At 49.8% G+C, this 24294-nt stretch overlaps 2 protein-coding genes and 1 pseudogene across 3 annotated transcripts; 2 read left to right on the top strand and 1 right to left on the bottom strand.

The window, feature by feature from the left end:
- Positions 1–5386: 5386 nt before the first annotated feature.
- On the top strand, positions 5387–5790 carry LOC122423493 (annotated as a pseudogene).
- A 1944-nt stretch (positions 5791–7734) lies between these two features.
- Positions 7735–14688, top strand: VAMP1 (vesicle associated membrane protein 1). The gene is made up of 5 exons (XM_043440611.1): positions 7735–7903; positions 10931–11057; positions 11222–11380; positions 12109–12160; positions 12570–14688. Coding segments are annotated over exons 1-5 (357 nt in total). The 5' UTR covers positions 7735–7901; the 3' UTR covers positions 12587–14688.
- TAPBPL (TAP binding protein like) lies at positions 14624–23397 on the bottom strand. Of its 2 annotated transcripts, none has more exons than XM_043440609.1 (7): positions 22866–23397; positions 22015–22233; positions 21592–21864; positions 20075–20413; positions 17880–18182; positions 15940–16029; positions 14624–15778 (listed from the first exon to the last, which is right to left on the bottom strand). In XM_043440609.1, the coding sequence occupies exons 1-7, from the start codon at positions 22924–22926 to the stop codon at positions 15735–15737; spliced, it is 1329 nt and encodes a 442-aa protein (XP_043296544.1). In that variant the 5' UTR covers positions 22927–23397; the 3' UTR covers positions 14624–15734. The 2 variants fall into 2 exon arrangements, with proteins under 2 accessions (XP_043296544.1, XP_043296545.1); XM_043440610.1 differs by having other exon boundaries at positions 22015–22230.
- Positions 23398–24294: the final 897 nt, after the last annotated feature.

Genomic DNA, 24294 nt, shown 5'->3' with positions numbered 1-24294 from the left:
GCAGGGGACATGGGTTTGATCCCTGGGCCAAGAAGGTCCCACTTGCTGTGGAGCAACTAAGCCTGAGTACCACAACTACTGTGCCCATGCTCTGGAGCCCATGTGCTGCAACTACGGAAGCCTGCATGCCCTGAAACTTGTGTTCTGCAATGAGAAGCCTGTGTACTGCAACTAGAGAGCAGCCCCCAATCACTGCAACTAGAGAAAAGCCTAAGCAGCGGTGAAGACCCAGCACAGCTGAAAATAAATACAATCATTAAAAAAAAATGAGGTACTGCTGTAACATTGAGGAACTTTGAAAGATAAAAGTAGCCAGTCATAAAGGCTACATATTGTATGGTTCAATTTATATGAAGTGTTCAGAATAGGCAGATGACAATAGACAGAAAGTAGATGAGTTGTTGCCAGGGGATGAGGTAAGGAGTGAGGGATGGGAGATGACTACCAACAGGTACGCTGGTTCTTTTTGGGTTGATGTAAGTGTTCTGGAATTAGTAGTGATAATTGCACAGCCTTATGAATATACTAAAAACCGTGTGATTGTATACTAAATGTGTAGGTTCATATGGTCCATGAATCTTATCTCACTTTATGGCTAAATTAAGCTTTCTTTTAAAAAAAAAATCAGAGTAATACATGTATATATAGTTAATCAAAAAGAAAGGAAAGTTATACGACAAAAACAGCAATCTCCTGCCTTACCCATCTATCTTCCAAACTAGCTTCCCAGAATGAAAGGCTTTTACTTTTTTGAACTATTCTGTTATTTGTCATCATAATTTGAAATAAAATGCCCTCCTGCTCTTCATGGTTTAGCAGCTTTAGACATCTATTAGCTTCCTGTTTTGAAAGATGAAGGTTTAGTTCTTTGTGATGATCTTAGTCGATATAGAAAGGGGAAGTTATGTAATTCAGCTCCTATTTATAATTTTAAAAACCCAAAGAACAGAAGGACATTTCCTTAATTTGGTAAAGGTGACATCCTGGAGACCCACACCAAATATTGAGTGGATATATATTTCCTTAAGAGTGGGCTTCCCAGGTAGCTCAGCGGTAAAGAACCCATCTGCAATGCAGGAGACAAGGGTTCCCTTCCTGGGTTGGGAAGACCCCCTGGAGAAGAAAATGGCAACCCACTCCAGTGTTCTTGCATGGAGAATCCCATGGACAGAGGAGCCTGGCAGGCTAGTCAATGGAGTTGCAAACAGTCAGACATGACTCAGTGACTAAACAATTTCCTTATGATCAGCAACAAGACTAGAATGCCCTCTATTGCTGCTGCACTTTAATTTACCACTGAAGGTCCTAGTTAGTGTTATACAAAAAAAAAAAAAGAAAAGGAGGAAGGGAGGAAAGAACAGAGGAGGGATGGAATTAAATGGATGTGAGAATTGGAAGGAAAGAGCAAACCGTTCATTTACAAATTGTACAATTTTCCTCTTTAAAACTTCCAGCTGAGTGGAAAAACACAATGAGATTTAAAACATGATACCATTTATATAAATTAAAAATACACACATAGAAGACAGTACCCATTTTGCAAAAACACAAAATTATAAATATCAGACAATTTATAATGCTGTCTATGGCTGGGAAGGAGAATAAGGAAAAAGAACAAAAAATGAAACAAAATCTTTTTATGCATAGGTAGAGATCATGTGTCATGAACTGAAGAGTAGGATTAACTCTGCCTTCTGTACCTAAAGGTCCCCCAGAAGAAACGATGTTCTATTTTTGTCTTCAGGGTGATTCATGGTCTAAGAAACACTTGGATTTGTTTACTCCTGTTGGTTTCTTAAACTTATCAGTATTCATAACAAGTCAATCCCTTCTGGTATTTTTATCACGTGTATGTGATATATATATATATATATATATATATATACAAAATTTGTTGATTGTTTTGGGAATCCAACATATGTACTAGTTCAAGACAGATGTATGAGTTTTCTGGGACTGCTGAATACAAAGTACCATTAGTTGGGTGCTTAAACAACAGAAATGTATCCACTTGCTTTCCTAAGGCTAGAAGTCTTGAGACCAGGCATCACCAGGGTTGTGTGGGTGCATCTATTCCCTGCCTCTCTCCTGGCCTCTAGTGGTTTGTTGGTTGTATCTGGTGTTCCTTGGCTTATAGGCAGATACCTGCCTGAATGTGAATAAGGCATTCTCCCCGTGCATGTCTCTCCAAGCTTCCCCACTCTATAAGGACAGCAGTCATAGTGGAGTAGGGGCCCATTTTACACCAATATGACCTCATCTCAGTTAATTATCTCTGCAACAACCTGGATCCAAATAAGGTCATATTCTAAGATCTGAGTGTTAGGACTTCCACATAAAAATTTTTGGGAGGAATGCAATTCAACACACAACTATAGCCTTGAATCTCCCCAAGGCATTCTTATGATTTTCTTTTAAAAATAATATTTAGGGACTTCCCTGGTGGTCCAGTGGCTAAGATTCCATGCTACCAGTGCAGGGGACCCGGGTTCAATCCCTGGTCAGGGAACTAGATCCCACATGCCACAACTAAAGAGTTTGTATGCTGCAAGTAAAGACCTGGTGCAAATAAATAAATATTTTAAAAAATAATATTTATTATTTGTTTATTTTTGGCTGTGCTGGGTCTTTGTTGCTGGGCAGGCTTTTCTCTAGTTTCGGTGCTCCGGCTTCTCACTGCAGTGGCATCTGTTGTTCCAGAGCACAGGCTCCAGAGCTCAGGCTCAGTAGTGGTAACACACCAGCTTAGCTGCTCTGAGGGATGTGGAATCAAACTCAAATCTCCTGCATTGGCAGGTGGATTCTTATCCACTGGACCACCAGGGAAGTCCCTCTCCCCCTCTCTCTTCTTGAAATCTTTTAGGATCTTCTCTTTTCCCCTAATATTCTGAGATTTCACAAAGATGTGTCTTGACCTGATTCTTTTTCTTCCAGTATGCTAGGCACATGGTGTACTATTTAATCCAGAAAGACTTGTTCAATTCAGATTTTTCTCCTTTGTATTTCTTTTGTAATATTTCTCCCTCATATCCTGTTTTCTCTTTGCAGAAGGCCTATTAATCAGATGTTGAACTATTTGGCTTGATTTTCTAATTTTCTTACTTCCTATCTCCATCTTTGTTGGCTCTTGCTCCTGGTTCTTTGTTCCTTATTTGTTTCCAATTTTTGACCATGATTTATTTTTCTTGGAACTGTATCTGTGGAAATTCCCCAAGGCCTAGATCGAAGATAAACTCATCCAGAGAGAGGACTTGCATTGCTACAGCCGGTGCTTGATGGCACTGTCGACCTGGAACCATTTTAAGTTCTTGCTATTTTGTTTTTAGGACCAATAAGGAATTCAGACAGAAAAACCACAGCATTGATTATAAAGTGTCTGCATATATTTATAAATATGTTTTTTTAATAATTTATTTATCATTTATTTATTTTGGGCTGTGCTGGATCTTTGTTGCTGCTCGGGCTTTTTCTCTAGTATGGCAAGTGGGGGCTACTCTCTAGTTGCGGTGTGTTGGCTTCGCACTGCGGTGACTTCTCTTGTTGCAGAGCATGGGCTCTCGGGTGCTCGGGCTTTGGCAGTTGTGGCATGTGGGCTCAGTCGTCGCGGTTCCCGGGCTCTGGAGCACAGGCTCAGTAGTTGTGGCACAAGCTTAGTTGCTCCGTGGCATGTGGGATCTTCCCAGATTAGGGATGGAACTCATGTCTCCAGCATTGGCAGATATACTGTTTACCAGCGAGCCACTGGGGAAGCCCTGTCTGCATATATTTAAAAGAAAAAAGAAAAGTTCTCTAGTAGCTACCTAGGTTTCAGATGAGCAGATTTTCTATGTAGTCCCATAGGGGCAGTTCAGATATAGCATATTTTAAATTCACTCTTAGGTGAGAATATAGTCCTTTGGGGTTCTGACTTTATGGTAGGGCCTTCTATTAGATCTCCAACCCTACAGAGACCCTGGGTTCTGTCTCCTATGCCACGGTGGCACCCTATGAGGCCACCATGCCTAAATTAAACCTTTAAGCAAATGCCCTCAAGGCAAACCAGGCTTCAGGGCCCAGTTACCTCTCCAGGCCCAGGGTTCACCTAGTCTTTTGGTCCTTAAATAGTCTACTTTCTTGCCAGCTTACCTAAATGCCTTTTTAAAATGATCTTTTAGGCAAAGGATCTAGAATAGCTAAACCAACTTTGGAAGAGCACAATAAAATGGGAGAAATAGTTCTACTTGATATTAAGGCTTACTGTTGCTACAATAATTAAGACAGTGTGTCATTGGCAGAAGGACAGACACATAGGTCAATGGAACCAGATAGAAAACCCAGAAACAGACCTGCACAAATACACCCAGCTGGTTTTCCTTTGTCTTTTTTTTTTTTTAATTTTGGTGGCTCTTCTCTTCCCCGGCCAGGGATTGAGCCTGAGCTTGCAGCAATGAAAGTGCTGAATCCTAACCACAGGACAGCCAGGGAATTCCCAGCCCAACTGATTTTTGACAAAGATGCAAAAGCAATTTAATGGAGAAAGGGTTGCTTTTTCAACAAACAGTCCTGGAGCAATTGGACATCCATTGAAAAAAAAAAAGGAACCCCGACCTAAATGTCACACCTCATACAGCAATTAACTTGAAATGGATTACGAAACAAAACTATCTAACTCTTGGAAAATAAGATACGAGAAAACTATGCGACTCTAGGGCTAGGCAAAGTGTGACACAGAAAGTGATGCATTAAAGGACAAGTTCATAAATGGGAACTTAACAAAATTAAAAATGTTTGCCCTATGAAAGTTCCAGTTAAGAGGATGAAAAGACAAAGAAAGACTGGGAGAAACTTTTTAGCTGATAAAGTACTTTATCTAGAATGTTTAAATAATTCTTAAAATTCAAAGGCAAAAAAATAACCTAATTTAAAAATGGGCAAAAGACATGAATAGATCTTTCAACAAAGAGGATATTTAGATGGCAGATAAACACATTAAAATATGTTCAACATCATTAGCCTTTAGGGAAACAAAAATTTAATCCACAATAATATATCACTATATACCTATCAGAATGGCTAATTTTTTTTTTTTTAAGTGACAACACCAAATGCTGATGAGGATGTGGAAAAACTGGATCCTTCACATGTTGCTGGTGGGAATCTAAAATGGTATAGCCATTCTGAAAAACAGTTTGGTAGTTTCTTACAAAACTAAACATGTGTTTACTTTACCACCCAGCAATTGCACTCTTGGGCATTTATCTCAGAGCAATGAAAATTTATGTTCGTGCACACCTGCACATGGGCTTTCCTGGCAGCACTAGTGGTAAAGAACCTGCCTACCGAGGAGTCTGCAAGGGTAGTAGACGACGAACTGCTAGAGGCCAGCAGCTGTAGTTTCAGCCGTTTTGTGTTCAACCTCAGGATGTTTCCTTTGGCCAAAAACGCGCTAAGTCGTCTGAGAGTTTAAACCATTCAGCAAGCAGTGGCAAGGCAGATCCACCAGGAGCGGGCACCTGATTTCCATGACAAATATGGTAATGCCGTATTAGCTAGTGGAGCCACTTTCTGTGTTGCTGTATGGGTATATATGGCAACACAAATTGGAATAGAGTGGAACCCATCGCCTGTTGGCAGAGTCACCCCAAAGGAATGGAGAGAACAGTAATCATCCTAGCTGGTTTAATATGAATTGTTTCAAAATCAACTCATAATTGATGCCAAGTAAAAGTACTATGTACCCATTAAAATATGGCATGTTTGAAGAAATAAAGTATACTTGAAACCTTCAAAAAAAAAAAAAAAAAAAAAGAACCTGCCTACCAATGCAGGAGACATTAGAAACTCGGGTTTGATCCCTGGGTTGGGAAGATCCCCTGGAGGAGGGCATGGCAACCCACTCCAGTATTCTTGCTTGGAGAATTCCATGGACAGAGGAGCCTGGTGGGCTACAGTCCATAGGGTCACAGAGTTGGACACGACTGACGTGACTTGGCACGATGCATGGCACAAACTGCACATGAATGTTCGTGGCAGCTTTATCTGTAATAAGCCTAAACTAGAACCTCTCTGTATTTCTTTTTTTGCAACCTCATATGAATCTGGTGGGCATATTTAGCCATTCATGCTGTCAGGACCAATTTCTTCCATTCTATTTGTCTTTAAGGGTTTATAATTTGTTTTCAATTTTTACAAATTTTCATTTTGATGTAGTTTCAGAAGTGGGGCGGGATAAACACATATGATCAATGCATTATGTTTCTAATTGTTTAAAGTTTTTAAATAGGGTTGTGACATTTGGGTAGATCACCCTGGTGGTTTCTTAGAGGATGGTTATAACTGAGGGGTTAAGATGAAACAGGAAGATATTGTATTTCATTAATTTTAAGAGGCCACTTGGCACTTGTTCTTTTTTTTTTTTTGATTTGAACATATAAATTGGGATGTTTGACCAGAACTATTAGCCAGAACAGTCATACTGTATTTGTCATACTGGCTCATAAGAATCAAAATTTGCCAAATAGGTGTCTGAGGCTTGGAAGAAAATTCCAGAGACAGAAAAGGAACATTCCTTTAATAAATGCTGCATCACCAGGCCCTTGATGGCATGCAAAGAGGACTACATTGTGTGGAAATCATGCACATCTGAGTCAAAAAAATGAATCATAAAATTTGCTGTCTGTGAGGTTTCAGGAACACTGTTACCGTGTTACTCTTTTCTGTTTTCCTTCTTATGTTTTTCCACGGGAGTGAAGTATAAAAAAACCTATACCCATAGAAACATACACTTTCAATAAATATAAAAAAATCGAAGTGATAAGAAAGCATTATGTCACAGTTTACTTGCTACCTTTTTACTCATAGGGACATAAAGTAATAGTTTTACAACTGATGGCATCCAGGTAAGAGATAATAATCTGAAGTGGGACAGGGAGACAAGGGAAGAGATACTTGAAATACTAAGAAGGAGAACTTGGTAAACTGTTAGAAGACAGGTGAAGATGAACGGGGAGGCAATCTAAGATAGTTTCCAGGTTTCTGGTTTGGGTAACGGAGTCGACGTGGTAAACTACCTGGGATGGATAGGAGGCGTAGGTTTGGGGAAGAGGGAGTCAAATTTACGTTGCGTGAGGGGCTTGTTGGTTGTGTAGATCGGATGACAGGAGCTCTGGTATTTACTTTGGCGCCGGGAGCCTGCGGCTCTGCCTTGATGAATTCAGCCTCCTCAGAGCTGTCTGTCAAAGGCAAGGAGATGAGGTGTAGATCGGCAGGGTGCGGGTACCTGGGCCCTGCCTTGATCGCCGAACACCCGCAGCTCCCAGGGCTTGGGAGTCCTGGTCCTGGGAGAGCCGGGGGCCCGCCCATCGCTGTCGGAGGAAGCTGCGTGATTGGCTGGAGGCCGGGCCGTGGGCGGTCCCGGACGCGAGGAACTGCTCAGCGATTGGCTGGGAGGCACCAAAATAAGGTCCAATTCAAACTACTGGAGCCGCCTTTCCAAAGGGTTGGCGCCGAGTTCCACCCCACCCCTTCGCTTAGTTAGACAGGTAAGCAAGCCAGAGTTGTATTGGTCAGATCCTCCCGGTGCAGCTCCTTTCCCGAATCAGAATGAGAAGAGAGCTGCGATTGGCTAATGTTAAGGGGCGGGCACTCTAGGCCTTGTCCGGCCTTCGCTTCGGGGACTAGCGCCCGTCCTGGGCATGGATTGGACTGCAGGGTTGTCAGCTTGATCCGGGGGGCGTGGCCAGCACTGATAAAGACTGGGGCCGGCGCGGCAACTGCAGTAAGTTCCACCGCAGTTAGAGCTCTGGTGGGCAGCCAGACGCGGAGCTCGAAGGTGCGGGCGGCTTCACCGCAGCGTTTCCCGATCGGGTGTCTAGCCGCAGCCTCCGGAGAGGAAACGGTCCTCTCATCCTTCTCTCGGTGACATGTGAGTTGACTCTGATGTGGGGGGCGCGACACCTCGTTGGCAACTCTCACCCCAGCGCCGGACTCTGCGGGACCGAAAATGGCGCATTGCAGCAGCTGCGGCGGCGCGGGGAACCACCGCTGCGCGCCGCCCCCGGGCCGGGCCATCCCCCCGGGAGGGGAGGCAGCACCCCATTCCTGCACTAGCCGCAGCCGGCACCGCACGGGCGCGGCCGGGGAGCGGGGGTCCCACATTCACTGCCCCCTCTCCTCTCGCCTGCGGGACTCCTCAGCCGGGTCTCCGGCGAAGGTGGGGCGTGGAGACACCCGAGAGGGGCTCGAGGCTCTTTCTTGTCACTGATCAAGGCGGCACTTAGGGCTTCTGGAAGGACAGAAGTGCACCTGCCAGTTAGTTGCTTGGGTTGCTCTGCAGCGTCTGCATTTGGGTACACCCCTCAACCCGATCGCGATGAGCAGCCGCCTCTTGGTAGTGAGCAAAGCTCCAGAAACTTGTCTGCCAGTTCTCTGGTGAGCAGCTCACAAGGACTCCAGGGGCAGTGGTATGCGATTCCGAGCAGCCATTCATCCCAAAGCCACCCGTAGAGGAGCTGTTTTCCTGTCAGTGAGCCTTAGCCAAGTATTCGGAAGAGAAACAGAGCTGAGGACCACCCCTGCACCTCCACCTTCCCTTAACACATTATGTTTAGTCTCTAATAATCAATTTAGTCATCTGGTCATGGTCATCCCCATCTCAAGATCCTAAGGGAGAGCTATATAGCTAGACAAGTGGAAGAACTTCGGTTCTTGCACAGAGTCCTGCCCTGGTCCTAGATGTATTCATGTTGCTTCTCTTGGTGACAAAAAAAGGGAAAGATGTACTTATGTTACATAAGGCTTATAATTAGCCTTGGATATGTTACTCCTGCGTGTTCCCAACTCCCAACAAGTAGTAAGTGAAATGGTCCCTTCCAAAGCTTTGTAACTATTTGTGTTTGATTTCTACAGTTTTAACTGTATCTGGTAGTTTACGTGTTTTGGCCAAGCCCCAGGATGCTCTGGGTTTTCATTTTGGGCAGGGGGAGCCTTCTTTGCTGACTGGTTCCCAGTAGCATCCATGTGGGATGAAGGAAGGAGGTGAGGAAAGCATAGTGACTAGAAGGGTGTCACGAGGTCTCTGACCTTAATCTTGTCATTGGTGCCACCAGCCTGGACCACTTCCAAGACCAAACACCGGCTGCTTCCTACTCACTGAATTTTCCACTTTCATCAGAGAACTAGATTGCTTAGCTCAGTAGTAGCAGAGGAGTCTAGTGGCTTCCAGAGCTCCGTATCTTTCCTTTGCCTCTTTTGTGCCTTAAAGGGAAATGGGAAAACACTTCTTTTAACTGGGATGAGTCAGGTGTAATCTGCTAAAATAACCTTTCTGAGGGGTTATTCTCTGTCTCTTTAGACTGAAATTTACTTAGAGAGGAGGAACTTCTGGGTATTAGTTCTATTGTGAATAGTCAAGGCTTTTCCTTTTTGGTGACTTTGTGATGGTTCATCCATAGTACATTTACTCTTGGACTGCTTTGATGAGGTGTGCTTTGTGAGATTCTGCTTCTGTTTGAGGAGTTCTTGTAATTTCTCTTCTCCAACAAATTTGAGCAATTTCTCTCCTACCTGTGAGTTCTTCCTTGGCAGAGAACAGCTCACGCCTTAAGTTAGACTTTTGAAAATTCTTTAGGACGTGAATTTAGCTTCCATGTGTTGGGAGACATGGAGCGGGATTTATTTGGAGGACTCCATGCTTGATGAGGATTCCTTGGTGGCTCAGATGGTAAAGAGTCTGCCTGCAATGCAGGAGACCTGGGTTCGATCCCTGATTTGGGAAGATCCCCTGGAGAAAGGAATGGCAACCCACTCCAGTATTCTTGCCTGGGAAATCCCATGGAGAGAGAAGCCTGGAGGGCTACAATCCATGGGGTTGCAAAGAGTTGGATACAACTGAGTGACTAACACTCACTTTTTTCATGCTAGATTATTCCCCCACCCTAAGGCTAAGGGAGAAAGAGAATGGTCTCTGTATATATTCAATGTAAACCAAGATTTCTCTTTGGGACATAAAGAACTAGGAGAGTTTCCTAGACTTGATGCCAAATCTAGAAAAAGAAGGAACAGAACGTCCCTGATGCCTATACACTGAGGACTGTGTCTAGTATTTTTGTTTCCTGCCTAGGCTCTTGGAACAGTCTCACAATTAACACAATTGCTTTGGGCCCCGGTTCTAAGTGAACCCCCAACCTTCTCTGCCAAAAAATGAAGCAAGCAAACAGTTCTGACTCACTCCAACTACGGAGGCCTTTGGTGATTCTCCAAGTCGTCCTACAGTGGCCATGACATACTGTAATCACTATGTGAAACATACCAATAACTGACTCCCCTTCAACAGAGTCTGTCTGCTTGGCCTTTATTTTTATATTCAGCCTTTGCAAAAAAAAGGAAAGAGCTGTTAGTCTGTATGCTTGTCCTGACTGCTAGTTCAGTCGCTCAGTGATGTCTGACTCTTTGCAACCCCATGGACTGTAGCCCACCAGGCTCCTCTGTCCATGGAATTTTCCAGGCAAGGCTACTGGAGTGGGTTGCCATTTCCTTCTCCAAAGCTTGTCCTGAAGGTTTAGTTTTTTTGCATATAATTCTCCTAACCTGGATTGGAGTTTTCCAGGTTGAGTTCTGGGAAGCAGAGAAATAACATTTAGGCTACGGCTGGTCCATTTGTCCCTGTAGCCATCGTGCCAGAGTATGCGTTTGAGTTTGGGTCAGAGGACAGCCCAGATGAGAGCTCTTAATGCCACCCTCCACCCAGCGTGTCACTGGGCCCCATCAGTTGCAAGATCTTTCATTTTTTGCCTTGTGTCTCTGTATCGTGTCTCCCCACTTGGCATTGCCAAGGAGCTAGACCCCTCCTATTTGCCTATAACCTTATTATTACCACCGCCTTGGTGCTGTGTGGTGAGAATGCTCGGGATTCCTTTCTTGTCTCATGCACTCTGTGCCCTTCTCTCCAAAGGTCTGCTCCAGCTCAGCCACCCACTGAAGGGGCAGAAGGGGCTGCCCCAGGTGGGGGTCCCCCTGGCCCTCCTCCTAATATGACCAGTAACAGACGACTACAGCAGACCCAGGCACAAGTGGAGGAGGTAGGTGGATAGCTTTTTCTCCGAGAGTTTCCAAATCATGGGAGTCTGGAAACTTCTCTTTATGTAGAGGGGCAGCTCACGGCTCTGGGAGGCAGGGCAGCCTTGGAGTGCTCTCCCCAGCTAGGGGGGAGCTTAGCCGCTCTGTGTTCCCATGCCCTGCTCAGGTGGTGGACATCATGCGTGTAAACGTGGACAAGGTCCTAGAGAGGGACCAGAAGCTGTCAGAGCTGGATGACCGAGCCGACGCCCTGCAGGCAGGTGCATCACAATTTGAGAGCAGCGCTGCCAAGCTAAAGAGGAAGTACTGGTGGAAAAACTGCAAGGTGAATGTCCCCGTCCCCTCCCCATAATATTTCCCCATTATTTCAATGCACAGGAGGCAGGAAAACCCTCAGGTTCCACATCCTCTGTGGAATGTAGAATGATTCCACATCCTCTGCTGGCTCCTCTCCTGGGAGGAAATCTGGAAGCCGCCTTACTAAGCTGCATTACCTGAGCTGGCCACCAGGGTACGCTAGAGTACTCAGAACCACTCACTGGGGGCCCTGGAGACCTTGAGGAGTCTGGAGGGGTTAGTCAAGCTGCTTTTTCCCAGAGGACCCCTGCAAAATTCTTACCTGTCCCTTCCGGAGACACACCAATGTTGACACAATGGCTGGGGTAGATACATATTTAAACACCTGCAGCTCTTGGGGAATGAGCTGAACATTTTATGATGAACAATGAACCAGATGACTAAAGGTTCAAAGTTTGCATCTCCTATGATGTTCCTTTGAAAGCCTCCAAGTTACAGGAAGAGGGGAAAAGGAGAAGGCTGCGGATGATCTGACGTTTTTGAGAAGCTCCAGCTGTGGTGGAGGGGCTACTGTCTGATGGGGGGGTGGGGTGGTACACAGGGGGTTGGGAGGCTTCCAGCTGTCCTGGGGGCCATGTGGCTTCTTCCACTGTTTCCCAGGACTGGGACGGTGTTGCTCTCGTGTCCCCAGCCCTGGGCTCCTTCCCTCCTTCCCCGAACCCAAGGGCTCACTCTTTGTCCATGTTCCCCCACCAGATGATGATCATGCTGGGAGCCATCTGCGCCATCATCGTGGTAGTTATTGTAAGTAAGTATCGCTGAGGTTGCTGGTGGGGTGAAGAGGTGGGAAGGTCCTGGAGTCTCCTCCCAGCCCTGCCTGCCTGCCTGCCTGCCTGGGGAGTGGGGCTGCTCTGACCGAGGTACGGAGATCAGATCGCTGCCAGGGCGGCGGGGAGGGTCATCATTGGGTGTGGGAGGGCAGAAGGGGCTTCCTGGGTGGACAAGCCTTCCCTCTGCAGGACTGTGGGGGACAGTGGTCCCTCCTGTTCTGAGGAAGTGGGGCTGTGCTCTTGTCACCGGCATGGGTTGGAGGGTGACCGTGGGGATGGGACTCCTGCAGCCACACGTGGTGTCTAGTAACCTGATGTCATGTGCCCTCTTGTTGTCTCCTGTCTCTCTCTCTTTGCCATCCGGGACCTCCCGATTCCTGTGTCCAGTCTACTTTTTTGCTTGAGAATGTGCCGCCCCGTCCCTGTTCCCCCCGGCCATCTGAACTCATGTCCCTCTCTCCCTCCGTCTCTCCCCGGCGCTACCCCATCCGCCTTCCTCCACCCCAGCCCTGCTTCGCCATTGCCCACTCCTCCTCTTTTGTTGCTTTCATTTGCACGCGGTCCCACGACACTGGAAATGCTGCTCATGGTGCAGTCTTGAGGTAACTGCCTGGTAAACAACAGCAGGCATCTCCTTCCTCCCCCGTCACGCTCTCTCAAGTTCCCCAGAGGGTTGGAGGCGGAGGGCCGAGGAAGGGATGGAGCTGAGGTGACCTGCCCAAGAAGGGGCCAGAACTGGGGGGAGGAGAAGAGGCTTCTGCTGGTGGTGTTGCCAGGAAAGGCCAGGCCGCTGGCAGGAGGAGGCTGGGGACAGCTGGGAGAATGTCCCTCACCTGGAGTTCTTCTCTTGGGCCAGGCCTTGGAGGGGAGCCTGGACCAGGCCTGCAGTCCAGCCTGGGCCTGGTGCAGGATGCCTTAAGAAAGTCAAGCCTGTTTTTCAGAGGGATGTCCCATCCGTTAGTCTTAATATTTTCTGTCTTCAGGGATCTTACCACCTTTTACTTTGTCCTCCAGCGACCTGGAGGATACATATTCATAGCGAAAAAATGCCAGGACTCCCATTCCCATCCTGGAAGCAGTCCCGCCAGCTCACACCTGGAGGGGGCACTTGTCCATGTTTTCTGCATCCTTCTGTGTTGTTCATGAGGGCGTCAAATAATTTCATTAGCCAGAGTTTGAGACTGTCACTGAATTTTACTGGCATAGATAAAGAGAGGATGCCTGTGGGTTATAGAGACACAGCAAGTCCAGGGCCTAACCTGAAAATAATAAGCCTGGAGGAAGTCACTTCTCACCCTCTTGTTCTGAGGTTCCTGTTGCTCTCTCCTGTTGATGGAGGAGGAGGGGCTGGAGGTGAGGAGCCCTGGACCCTTGGGGAGTCCTTACCCCCAGTGCACCCCCAGTGAACTTGCTAAAGACAAAGGGGGCCCGGCCGTGCCTTGAGTGCTGAGGGAGCCCAGTGCCTGCAGCAACCCAGCCCCAGGGTTGAGGTGGATGTCAACAGACAGGCCTGCTTGTGGGTCCTGTGTTGCCTCGGGGCCTCCCCACCTAGAGTGGCCTCTGTTCTTGCCACAGTTCGTTCCCCTCCCAGAGCACCCCGTCCACCTGGACTCCACACTGCCTCCTCCCCTCCCCACTACTCTGTGTGATCCCACAGACAGTGGGACCTGAGGACAGGGTTGCGCGGCCTGTCTCAGGGGCTAGGGCTGGGCCTCAGGAAAGGCACTGAGTGGGCCAGACCAGCTGTGAGAGGCGGAGGGCCCACCAGGTCCCCTCATGCCTCCCGTCCAGCCGTCTGCCAGCGGGAGGCGGCAGGGGGCCAGGCTGGGCTGGCTGGCCCTCCATGCAGTAGCATTTCACTATGCACAACCTCCCTGCCTCTCCCTCCGCCCCGACCCCACCTTCCCCTCGTCCTGCCCCAGGGTGGGACGGAAGAGCTGGATGAAGGCAGTCAGTGTGCCCTCCTCACGGCCCCCCTCGAAGGCCTCCACTCTCCCCTGGGCTCCCCTTGCCTAACGCAGGGGGTCTCCGCCGGAGAAGAACCACCACTGGCCTCGCTGTGTCCCAAGCCTGGAGCAAACCCGCCCTCCTGGGCCGCCCCGTCACAGGAAATCACTTCTGGGTTCTGCCTGTCTGTCCCAGAGGTAGTTGGCTCTGTGCTTCTGGGGACGCAGCCCTCCTACTCTCTTTCTCAGCCCGCCTGTCCCCTCTTCTGTGTCTTCGCTGTCCCCACCCCCGCACCCCACACCCATGTGTATGGGCACATATGCAGCTGGGGCTTGGCGGCCACGTGAAGCCGAAGCCCACAGCCCCTCCTCGGTTTGCCGTGAGACGGTGCGGGGTCTCCACTGTGTGTGTGTCATCACCTCTCTGTCTTTTTTCCTAACCCCACTCTCCTCCACGTACAGAATAATCACAGATGTACTTCCATCAAAGGCATGTGGCATATTCACCAATTTCCTGTATTCTGAACAAAGGCCAAAAAATACAGCTTCCTACCACTGAAGCGACTCGACTGTTGTTTGGGCTTGGAGTGACCTCGGCGGGGCGGAGGGTGGTGTTTCTCTTTGGTTCCCTTCCCACGGTGCTTTGGGCCGGAAGGATGGCTGACGTGTGCCATCGTCTTCTCGAGATGAAAGGTCTGGGCGTTGGCAGAGGAAGTGGTCTCTGCTCTCAGCCTTCATGCCTGATGCCACCCGGCGGCTCTTCCAGGTGTGAGTGACAGGAACCCGTGGCAGGAAGCTGAGTGGCATCTCACCGACAGACACCTGCAGGTCTTCTCAGACAGCTGCCACCATCTCCCCCTAGGTCCTGAGCCAGGCCCTGGGGGACGCGCTCTGCTCCCCACGACCCTCACGCACAGCCATCTGCTGTCAAGTCCAGTGTACTGACCAGACCCGTTTTAGAAATGACTAAAAGGAGCAATCTCTCCCCTGCAGCTGAGGGGGTGAGTGGCATGTAGAGTCCTAAAATATCCAGCAGCCATCCAAAGGGGCAGGAGCTTAACCACAGCTCAGCGTTACACAGAGCAGCTGAGACAGGGCCCTGGGGGCCACCTCTGAGGGTCTCTGTTTCACATCTCGGACACTTGGCAGGTACAGTAGCAAGCCTGGGAGGCGGGGCCCCAAGTGGGAAAAGACAGGGAAGTGGAGAAGCTTTGCTTCCAAGGACACGAGGGGCTTTTATTTGGACAGAGTTCAGTGACTGTGTGTTTGTCCAATTCCCACCCTGTCCCATTGTCCTTCCCCTGATCCTTTCTGAATTTTTTTTTCTGGCATCTTTTCCAGCACCACACGTCTAACCTCCAAGCTGGCTCAGGTCTCAAGCTCCATCCAGACCTCTGCCTTCCTGCCACCCTGCCACCTCTCCACGCTCTCTGCCTTGGTATATCAGTCCAGGGTGCACAGTGAAGGAGGGCAGGGGCCTGCAGAAATCCAGAGTCAGTGATCTGTGCCTTCTTTTTAGTTTACTTGGGGCCTTTTGGAGTCTGGGACTCGGCTCAGAGTCCTTCTGGGAGAATGTGAATCTTTTACATTTAAGGCAGGAGAGCAGCTACCCAGAGTGCCTCAAGGTTTGGGGAGACCTTGGTGAGGTAGCTAGGAGGAAACAGGAGGGAACGAGATTGCTGTCAGTGGGGTAACCCCAAGAGCTGGGGTTGGGCTGGCTTTATTCCTGGTCTGGGCTTGGCGGTGCTCAGAGCATTTGATCTCTGAGGGCAGTCAGGGATGGAACCTATGGTGCCCAGGCGCTTTCTTACCTTGGCGTCTCTGCAGCCCGAGGAACAGCAGGGTCAGGAAGAAGAGGATGCTGGCCAGAAGGACTCCCAGGGCTGACTTCTGCTCTGCAGCTGACAGAGGTGTGGAGGGAAATCAGTGGCAAGAAGCATCCTGAACCCTCACCCACAGCGTGTGCATACAGGAAGGACAGAGCATGCTCTGTGTGTGTGTGTGTGTGTGTCCCTGGCTGAGGAGCTCCTATCAGCTGCTCTCGTGCCCTCACCCAGGGACCAGGCACATGGGGCGCTGGGAACTGCAGGGGGTGGATGTCCACCTGTTATTCCACACAGAATCCTCTATCTCTTCCTACCTCGTGACAACAGTTTTCCAAACTGTCTTACAAGAGAGATTTAGTTTAGGTTAGCAGTTGACCCTGATGCTGGGAAAGATGGAGCGCGGGAGGAGAAGGGGGTGACAGAGGATAAGATGGTTGGATGGCATCACCGACTCGATGGACATTGAGTTTGAGCAAGCTCCGGGAGTTGCTGATGGACAGGGAAGCCTGGCGTGCTGCAGTCCATGGGGTCACAAAGAGTCGGACACAACCTAGCGACTGAACAAAGCTGTTGACAGTTAAGCTGCAATTTTGTAAATAACTGGGGAGCGATGTTCAGTTCAGTTCAGTCTCTCAGTCGTGTCTGACTCTTTGCGACCCCATGAATCGCAGCACGCCAGGCGTCCCTGTCCTTCACAAACTCCTGGAGTTTTCCAGTCGGTGATGCCATCCAGCCATCTCATCCTCTGTCGTCCCCTTCTCCTCCTGCCCCCAATCCCTCCCAGCATCAGGGTCTTTTCCAATGAGTCAACTCTTCACATGAGGTGGCCAAAGTATTGGAGTTTCAGCTTCAGCATCAGTCCTTCCAATGAACACCCAGGACTTATCTTCTTCAGGATGGACTGGTTGGATCTCCTTGCAATCCAAGGGACTCTCAAGAGTGATGTAAGCTGAGGTAAAATCCCATAAACTTCAGGGAAGCTTATGGCCTCGCAAGCCACCAAGTAATGCATTTCAAGATGCAAACTCTTTATGGCATAAGACCTTTCCATGTGACATTGTAAAGCAATTTTCCTCCAGTTAAAAAATAAAAGTATCAATGTTCAAAAAATAAACTTTTCAATATCCCCAAACATTAAAAACAAAAAAGACCTTTCGATGACATTCTGTGGCTTCAGGATAAAGTTCAGCTGGAAGCCTGTTGTTATTTGCCCACCAATAGCAGCAGGGGGGTTAGAGCTATAGAGAAACCAGGCGATCTATTGTTCATGTTTTCGGTTTTACCATTTCCTAGGCAACAACCTTGACTAGACATCTGTAAGTGCCCGTTATGTCTGTGCGCTATGTCGCTTCAGTTGTGTCCGACTCTTTGCGACCCTCTGGACTGTAGTCCGTTACTCATCTCTAAAATGGGAGCCATGAGAATGTGTGCTGGCTCATGTCTGAGTGCTCAGCGCAGTGCTGGCTCAGTCCTGAATAAATACAAGCACCTCTCAAGCTTCGTGGCCACAGCCCCCTTCCCCACACGCCTTTGCCCCTAGCAGTGCAGGCCCCCGGGTTCTTTTAGGCTGTTCTATAATGAGGCCGTCACATGTGCGTTCCTTCTGTCCTGGTGTTCCTGGCCCTCTGAGCCTCGAAGGCCTCCCCCTACCCCCGGGGGGGTCATCTGCCCTGATGGCCTAGTCTGTCCCTCCAGCTCCTCGAGGGCAGGATGAGGGACTGCTCAGCCCTGGTCTCCAGCTCTCAGCAGTGCCTGCTACCCCAGGACTCAGGGGATAATAAAAGACTCGGGGGACATGTGGTTGGACCTCTGGAGGCTGCCACCTTGGGAAAGCAGCAGCTGAGACCGTGGGAAGCAGAACTAGACCAGAGGACAGGAGACCTGAGCACAGGTGTGGAGGTGGGGAAAGGAGAGCACTATCATACCTGGTGGGGCAACCCAGGTGTGGGCCCCCAGGGGTTCCTCCAGGGAGACATGGGTGACCTGGCAGGTGTAAGTGGCTCCCGCAGGGCCAGGCTCTGCCATCAGGGAGGAGGAGATGCTGTAGGTGCCGGCTGGGCTCTGCCGGAGGCTGGAGAGGGAGGCGCCAGAGATGGGGGCCGGGGATCCACCCTGCTCCTCCCGGGTCCAGGTCACAGACACATCCAGGGGGTAGTAGCCAGCAACACTGCAGATGAGGATGGCTGGTGGGGCTGCGTTCACCAAGCTCAGTCGTACTTTGGGGGGAGCTGGAAGAAAGGAGGAGCGATCAAATCCCACAGGGATCACCGGGACAGCAGAGGAGCCTGGCGCCTTCTCTTCCTGCTGAGCATGAGAGCAGGTTGTGGGGGTGGAAGGCTTCTACGCAGTGAGGTGCGGGGTACATCCTGGAGGCAGGACATAAAGGGGCATGATTCCCACAGGTCACTGAAAAACAACAGCAAAACCAGCTAGAGGTTGGCTTGCTTCTTAGCATCACTGTCAGCCAGTGATTTTATTTTTTTAATTTTTTTTTTTTTTAGTTTTCTTTTTTTTTTTTTTCATTTATTTTTATTAGTTGGAGGCTAATTACTTTACAATATTATAGTGGTTTTTGTCATACATTGACATGAATCAGCCATGGATTTACATGTATTCCCCATCCCGATCCCCCTTCCTACCTCCCTCTCCACCCGATTCCTCTGGGTCTTCCCAGTGCACCAGGCCCGAGCACTTGTCTCATGCATCCAGCCTGGGCTGGTGATCTGTTTCACCATAGATAATATACATGTTTTGATGCTGTTCTCTCGAAACATCCCACCCTCGCCTTTTCCCACAGAGTCCAAAAGTCTGTTCTGTATATCTGTGTCTCTTTTTCTGTTTTGCATATAGGGTTATCGTTACCATCTTTCTAAATTCCATATATATGTGTTAGTATACTGTATTGGTGTTTATCTTTCTGGCTTACTTCACTCTGTATAATGGGCTCCAGTTTCTTCCATCTCATTAGAACTGATTCAAATGAATTCTTTTTAATGGCTGAGTAATGTTCCATGGTGTATGTGTACCACAGCTTCCTTATCCATTCGTCTACTGATGGGCATCTAGGTTGCTTCCGTGTCCTGGCTATTATAAACAGTGCTGTGATGAATGCTGGGGTGCACGTGTCTCTTTCAGATCTGGTTTCCTCAGTGTGTATGCCCAGAAGTGGGATTGCCAGTGATTTTAAATGCGAATGTAAGGTAACGTAACTGATTCTTTGCGACTCCATGGACTATACAGTCCATGGAATTCTCCAGGCCAGAATATTGGAGTGGGTGGCCTATCCCTTCTCTAGCAGATCTTCCCGACCCAGGAATCGAACTGGGGCCTCCTGTGTTGAAGGTGGATTCTTTACCAGCTGAGCTACGAGGGAAGCTTTGAAACAGTCCTCCCCGGGGGCAGGGGGGGCACCCTCTCTGGTGGGTCAGTGGTAAAGAATCCACCTGCCAATGCAGGAGACACGGGTTCGATCCCTAGTCTGGAAAGATCCCCCATGCCACGGAGCAACTAAGCCCATGAGCCACATCTAGTGAGCTCTTGCTCTAGAGCCTGGGAACCACAACTATTGAGCCCACAAGCTACAACTACTGAAGTTCGCATGCCCTGGAGCCTGTGCTCTGCAACAAGAGAAGCCACCACAAAGAGAGACCTGTGGAGGGCAACTAGAGGAAAGCCCAGGGACCCAGCACAGCCATCAATAATAAATAAAAAGAAACAAAAATTTTTAAAAATTAATCAAAAGAAAAAGAAACAATCCTTCCTGTCAAGACCGCTCCCACAGCCCCTCCTGGGTTTGCTGCTGCTCCTCCTTAGGACGTGGTCCAGAAGGACTGGGGTGACCGGAGATAGCCAGCTGGGGCAGGGCAGCAGGATCTTGGGCCGGGACACTTCTCAGTGGAATTATCCTAGAGCCTGATGGGAAACTGAATGGAATTCTCCGAGAGCCTGATGGGAAACTCAATCTGATGCCATCCATGCTTCTAGGATGGAGAAGGCACTCAGGTTGTGGGAATGCAGTCCGCCTCTCAGCAAAGTGCCCTTGTGTTTGATCCCATTCGGGAAAATACTCTCATAGGCATATTCCTTTCCCTCTCTGCAGCGTCACTGACCCTGGCCTTACCTTGGATGTAGAGCTGGATGACCTGTTGAGCTCGGAACAGGGAGGTGGTGATCTGGCAGATGTAGGCCCCCTCATCCTGTAGAGTGAGGCTGGGTAGTGTGAGGGAGGCATCTCCAGCTGTGAGCAGCTGCTCGGGCTCCAGGGTGGCACCCTCCCGCTTGGCCTGCCCCTGCCCCGTGGTCCAGTGGTATACCAGCCGGCCACTGCCCTTATGCTGCAGCCGCCACTCCACGCTGGTAACGTCCAAACCAGGTGCCACGGAGTAGCCACAGTGTAGGGAGGCTGTGGACCCCAGCAGGAAATTCAGGGATGGCGTCTGTGTGGTCACCTGGAACTCCACTGTGGGAGAAAGTGAAAAGTGTTAGTCACTCAGTCGTGTCTGACTCTTTGAGACCCCATGGACTATAAGCCTGCTAGACTCCTCTGTCCATGGGATTCTCCAGGCAAGAATACTGGAATGGGTTGCCATTCCCTTCTCTGGGGGATCTTCCTGACCCAGGGATCAAACCCTGGTCTCCTGCATTGCAGGTGGATTCTTTACCATCTGAGCTACCAGGGAGAAAGAGGGGTGATTGTGGGCTGCTCCCTCCTTGAGGCCACCTGACCCCTGAGCTGTGGCACACCCGGGGCGTGTTGAGAGGCAGCGTGCACATGTGGTACTCTTCACCATTTTGGAGTCACTTACCCCCTGCACAATCTGATGAAAGTTATGGACTAGACAAATTACACATGCAAAAGTATGGGTTACCGTGGAGCCTCAGGTAGGAAGGAACTCCTGGAGCAGCCGGCAAAGCTTTTGGAAGCCTGGTTCTTCCACTTACTGGCTCTGTGACCTAGGGCAAGCTACTCAGTGTTGCCATGTTCATGTGCTTAGGGCAAGGCTGCTGAGAAGGCTAAAGAAGTCAGAGCTTAAAAAAGCACATGGTGGTGAAATCTGAGCCAAACATGCTGAACTTCAGTCTAATGAGGAAAAAAAAGACAACTCCAAGTGGTGGGACATCTACAAGACAGCAGCCAGGACTCAGAAACATCCAGGGGGACTTCCCTGGTGGTCCAGTGGGTACGACTCCACACTCCCAATGCAGGGGGCCTGGGTTCCATCCCTGATTGGGGAACTAGGTCCTACATGCTACAACTAAGACCTGGCACAGCCAAATAAATAAATTAAAAGAGAGAGAGATAATGAACAAATTCTGTGGGCCTGTGTTCCACTCTCATCTTGAAGCACCAGATCAGGCTAGCTGCTCCCTGGGAGAGGCTGGTACTCAGCTCACGAAGGCAGCTGTGGACAGCACATGTGAATAGAGTATAACATGTCTTAAGTCCTCAGGTCACCCGACCAGGTGAAAATCATCCCCCTTTGGGGTCTTTGGGAAGAACAGACTGAGGCCTAGGGAACCCCCTGAGATGACTGATGTGCATGGAGGTGGTCTTGTCCCCTCCCTTCTCCTACTAGTCCCCCATCTCTGGCCCCTTTAAAAAAAATCAAAACTTTCTGCTACTTTTCATTTTCTCACCTGCAGTCCGCACCGTCCCCTGGGGGCTTAGGGGCAGTTTCAGTGTGGGATGCAAGATAGCCTCATTCTCAGCATCCTCAAGAGTCTTCATCACCATGGAGACACCAGGTCCCCCTCCAGATACCTGCACGTTGGTGATGAACCAGGCTGCCATCTCCACGGTGGCCTCTGGCCTGGCCTGGAGGAAATAGCGGGAGATCTCACAGGTCACCTCCTTCCCGCTGCAGTCGGCGTGGAGCAGGGCCTCGGCCTGGGGAATCTGTACCCGGTTCACTGTGGAGAGAAGAGGGCAGCACAGATACGGAGTTGGGTAGAGAATACCTGGGCTGATGGGAAGCCAGTGTGGGCGGGTCTACTTGGGAACCAGACTCAGGAACTGGAGGGAGCCCAGAAGGACTGGGGCACAGGGTGGAGGGCTAGTACCTGAGGCCTCGAAAGTAATGAGTGGGTCGTCCTTGGCCAGTGTATCCACTTGGAAATTCGTGAGGCCTTCCAGGGAGCCATCATCTGGCACTGGTACCTGCCTCAGCACCAGCACGGCCTTCATCATGTTCTCACTGCTGGCAAACCCTCCATGGTGCCCACCTTCTTGCATCAGGAAGCAGTCCAGGACCACGTCCACTGCCTGCCATTGCCTTTCTGCTGCAGGGAACAGGCTGGTGTGAGCACCCTCTTGCTCAGAAAGTTACTCCTATACTTACTCCCTGCTCAAAACTGCCAAGTCATCAAGGGTTAATCTTACTGGTCCCTAGCTACTCTCCTGTTTTACCCTAAAGCAGCTTTCTGAGCAGCACCTGCTCTCCAGGTACGCACTTCTTGGTGTAAATTATTTCAAGTCCTGGATTTCCCTTGCTCCAGAGGGATTTATGAAACTCTTATTTCCAACAACCCATGAAAAGCTCTCTCTTCCATCAAAGGAACTCTCAGCAAAAGGAAACGAATGAGCAAAGCTGCCTTGGGAGAGAAGATGAACTCGATTGTTGGACGTTGGCAGCCTCTCAACTTCCCAGTTAGTCCCCAGGGTCTGTTGGTTTTGCGGTATTACCGAGAAGGCCCCTCGTTCCTTGGTTTGGCCCTTTCCGCGGAGTTCTTAGCCTCCCTCCCCAGCAAAATTGGTTCTCTCCGTTACCAGCCGCCGAACCTTCCTCTTGTTGGGCTTAGAGGGCCCTTGGAAGCCATTCCTGGCCCCTTACTCTCTCTGGGACCTCGGGGAGGGTGACTACCTGATGCTTCTTGAGCCCAACGCACCCTACCAGCCTGTCCACCGGACTCACCGACGTTTGCCGCGCTGGAGAAAGCCAAGCACAGCAATAGGCACCACCCCTCGGCGCCCATGGGGGCTGCTCTCGGGCCCTCCTCCCCGCCGCCCTTCTTCAGTCCCCGCGCTGGTCAGGGGTCGGCTGGAGAAGGGGCTCCAAACACCCCAGCCTGGTCGGCCGCCTGGCCCCTCAGTCCTCTCCGCCTACTCGACTTTCGCTTTCACTTTGAGAAAGTGTCATCGCGGCTGCCTTAGCCGCTGGCTGAAGCCATTGGTGCTGGAGCCAGAGTCTGGTCACTGTTCTTCCTTTTCACCTTCTCGCCCGCAAAAGAAATCCCCCGGTGATTTCAGGACCTGACTCTGCTGCGTGTGCCCCTTTGCCCTTTTGCTTCCGATCAGCCCCAAGAAAGCGGAGAGAGAGTACGGGAACGGAGGCAGGTCGGAGGAGGGAAGGGACTGATGGGAAGGCTCCTCAGCAGCTGGGACCTTCTCCCTCTTCCCGTCGGTGCCCTACCTGCCAGCCCCGCCACACCCCCCCCCCCCCTCCGGGGCCCCAGCGCGTCTGCGCCGAAGAAAGCTCCGCCCTCAGATCGTAGGGTGGGCGTAACATGCGCTCAGGGTGGGCGGGGCCGCTCGCAGGTTGGGCGGGGCTGCGCGGGGAGTGGGCGTGGCCTGTGTTGGGAGATTGAGTTCAGAGCTGGAGAGCTACCCACGCTGTGTTTTGTCATTTTTTTTTTTTTAATTGTAGTGGCTTTTGCCATACATTGATATGAGTCAGCCATGGATTTACATGTGTTCCCCATCCTGAACCCCCCCTCCCACCTCCCTCCCCATCCCATCCCTCTGGGTCATCCCAGTGCACCAGCCCCGAGCACTTGTCTCATGCATCCAACCTGGACTGGCGATCTGTTTCACACTTGATAATGTACATGTTTCGATGCTGTTCTCTCAGCATTATTTCACCAGATTTCTGGACCAAAGATACAGCACGTGGGCCTTATGAAGGCAGAATGCTTTCTGCCTGGAGCCCCAGCCCCGTTGCAGCTCAGGGCTGCAGCTGACCCACCCTGTCTGGAAAAGGCACACAGGATAGATTCCCACTACTCGTCCCTCTTGAATGCAGAGTTCCAGAGAATAGCAAGGAGAGATAAGAAAGCCTTAAGTGAACAATGCGAAGAAATGGAGGAAAACTATAGAATGGGAAACACTAGAGATCTGTTCAAGAAAATTGGAGATAACAAGGGAACATTTCATGCAAAGATGGGCACAATAAAGGACAGAAATGGCAAGGACCTAACAAACAGAAGCAGAAGAGATTAAGAAGAGGCGGCAAGAATACACAAAAGAACTGTACAGAAAAGGTCTTAAGGACTTGGATCACCACAATGACGTGGTCACTCTCCTAAAGCTAGACATTCTGGAGTGTGAAGCCAAGTGGGCCTTAG

Source organism: Cervus canadensis, chromosome 21 (genome assembly GCF_019320065.1).
Source record: "Cervus canadensis isolate Bull #8, Minnesota chromosome 21, ASM1932006v1, whole genome shotgun sequence".
In the NCBI taxonomy this organism is placed as follows: domain Eukaryota; kingdom Metazoa; phylum Chordata; class Mammalia; order Artiodactyla; family Cervidae; genus Cervus; species Cervus canadensis.
The sequence above is the reverse complement of the archived record's forward strand: the minus strand, read 5'-3'. Positions and strand labels throughout refer to the sequence as shown.

What these genes read in the sequence shown, in the direction of transcription:
- VAMP1 (XM_043440611.1), top strand. An exon ending in CCCAGGCACAAGTGGAGGAG is followed by an intron (nt 11,058 to 11,221) that starts GTAGGTGGATAG and finishes TGCCCTGCTCAG; the next exon opens with GTGGTGGACATCATGCGTGT. An exon ending in ACTGGTGGAAAAACTGCAAG is followed by an intron (nt 11,381 to 12,108) that starts GTGAATGTCCCC and finishes TTCCCCCACCAG; the next exon opens with ATGATGATCATGCTGGGAGC.
- TAPBPL (XM_043440609.1), bottom strand. Translation starts at nt 22,926, where the DNA reads ATGGGCGCCGAGGGGTGGTGCCTATTGCTGTGCTTGGCTTTCTCCAGC. An exon ending in CATTACTTTCGAGGCCTCAG is followed by an intron (nt 21,865 to 22,014) that starts GTACTAGCCCTC and finishes TTCTCTCCACAG; the next exon opens with TGAACCGGGTACAGATTCCC. An exon ending in CACCTGGGTTGCCCCACCAG is followed by an intron (nt 16,030 to 17,879) that starts GTATGATAGTGC and finishes CACCTCTGTCAG; the next exon opens with CTGCAGAGCAGAAGTCAGCC.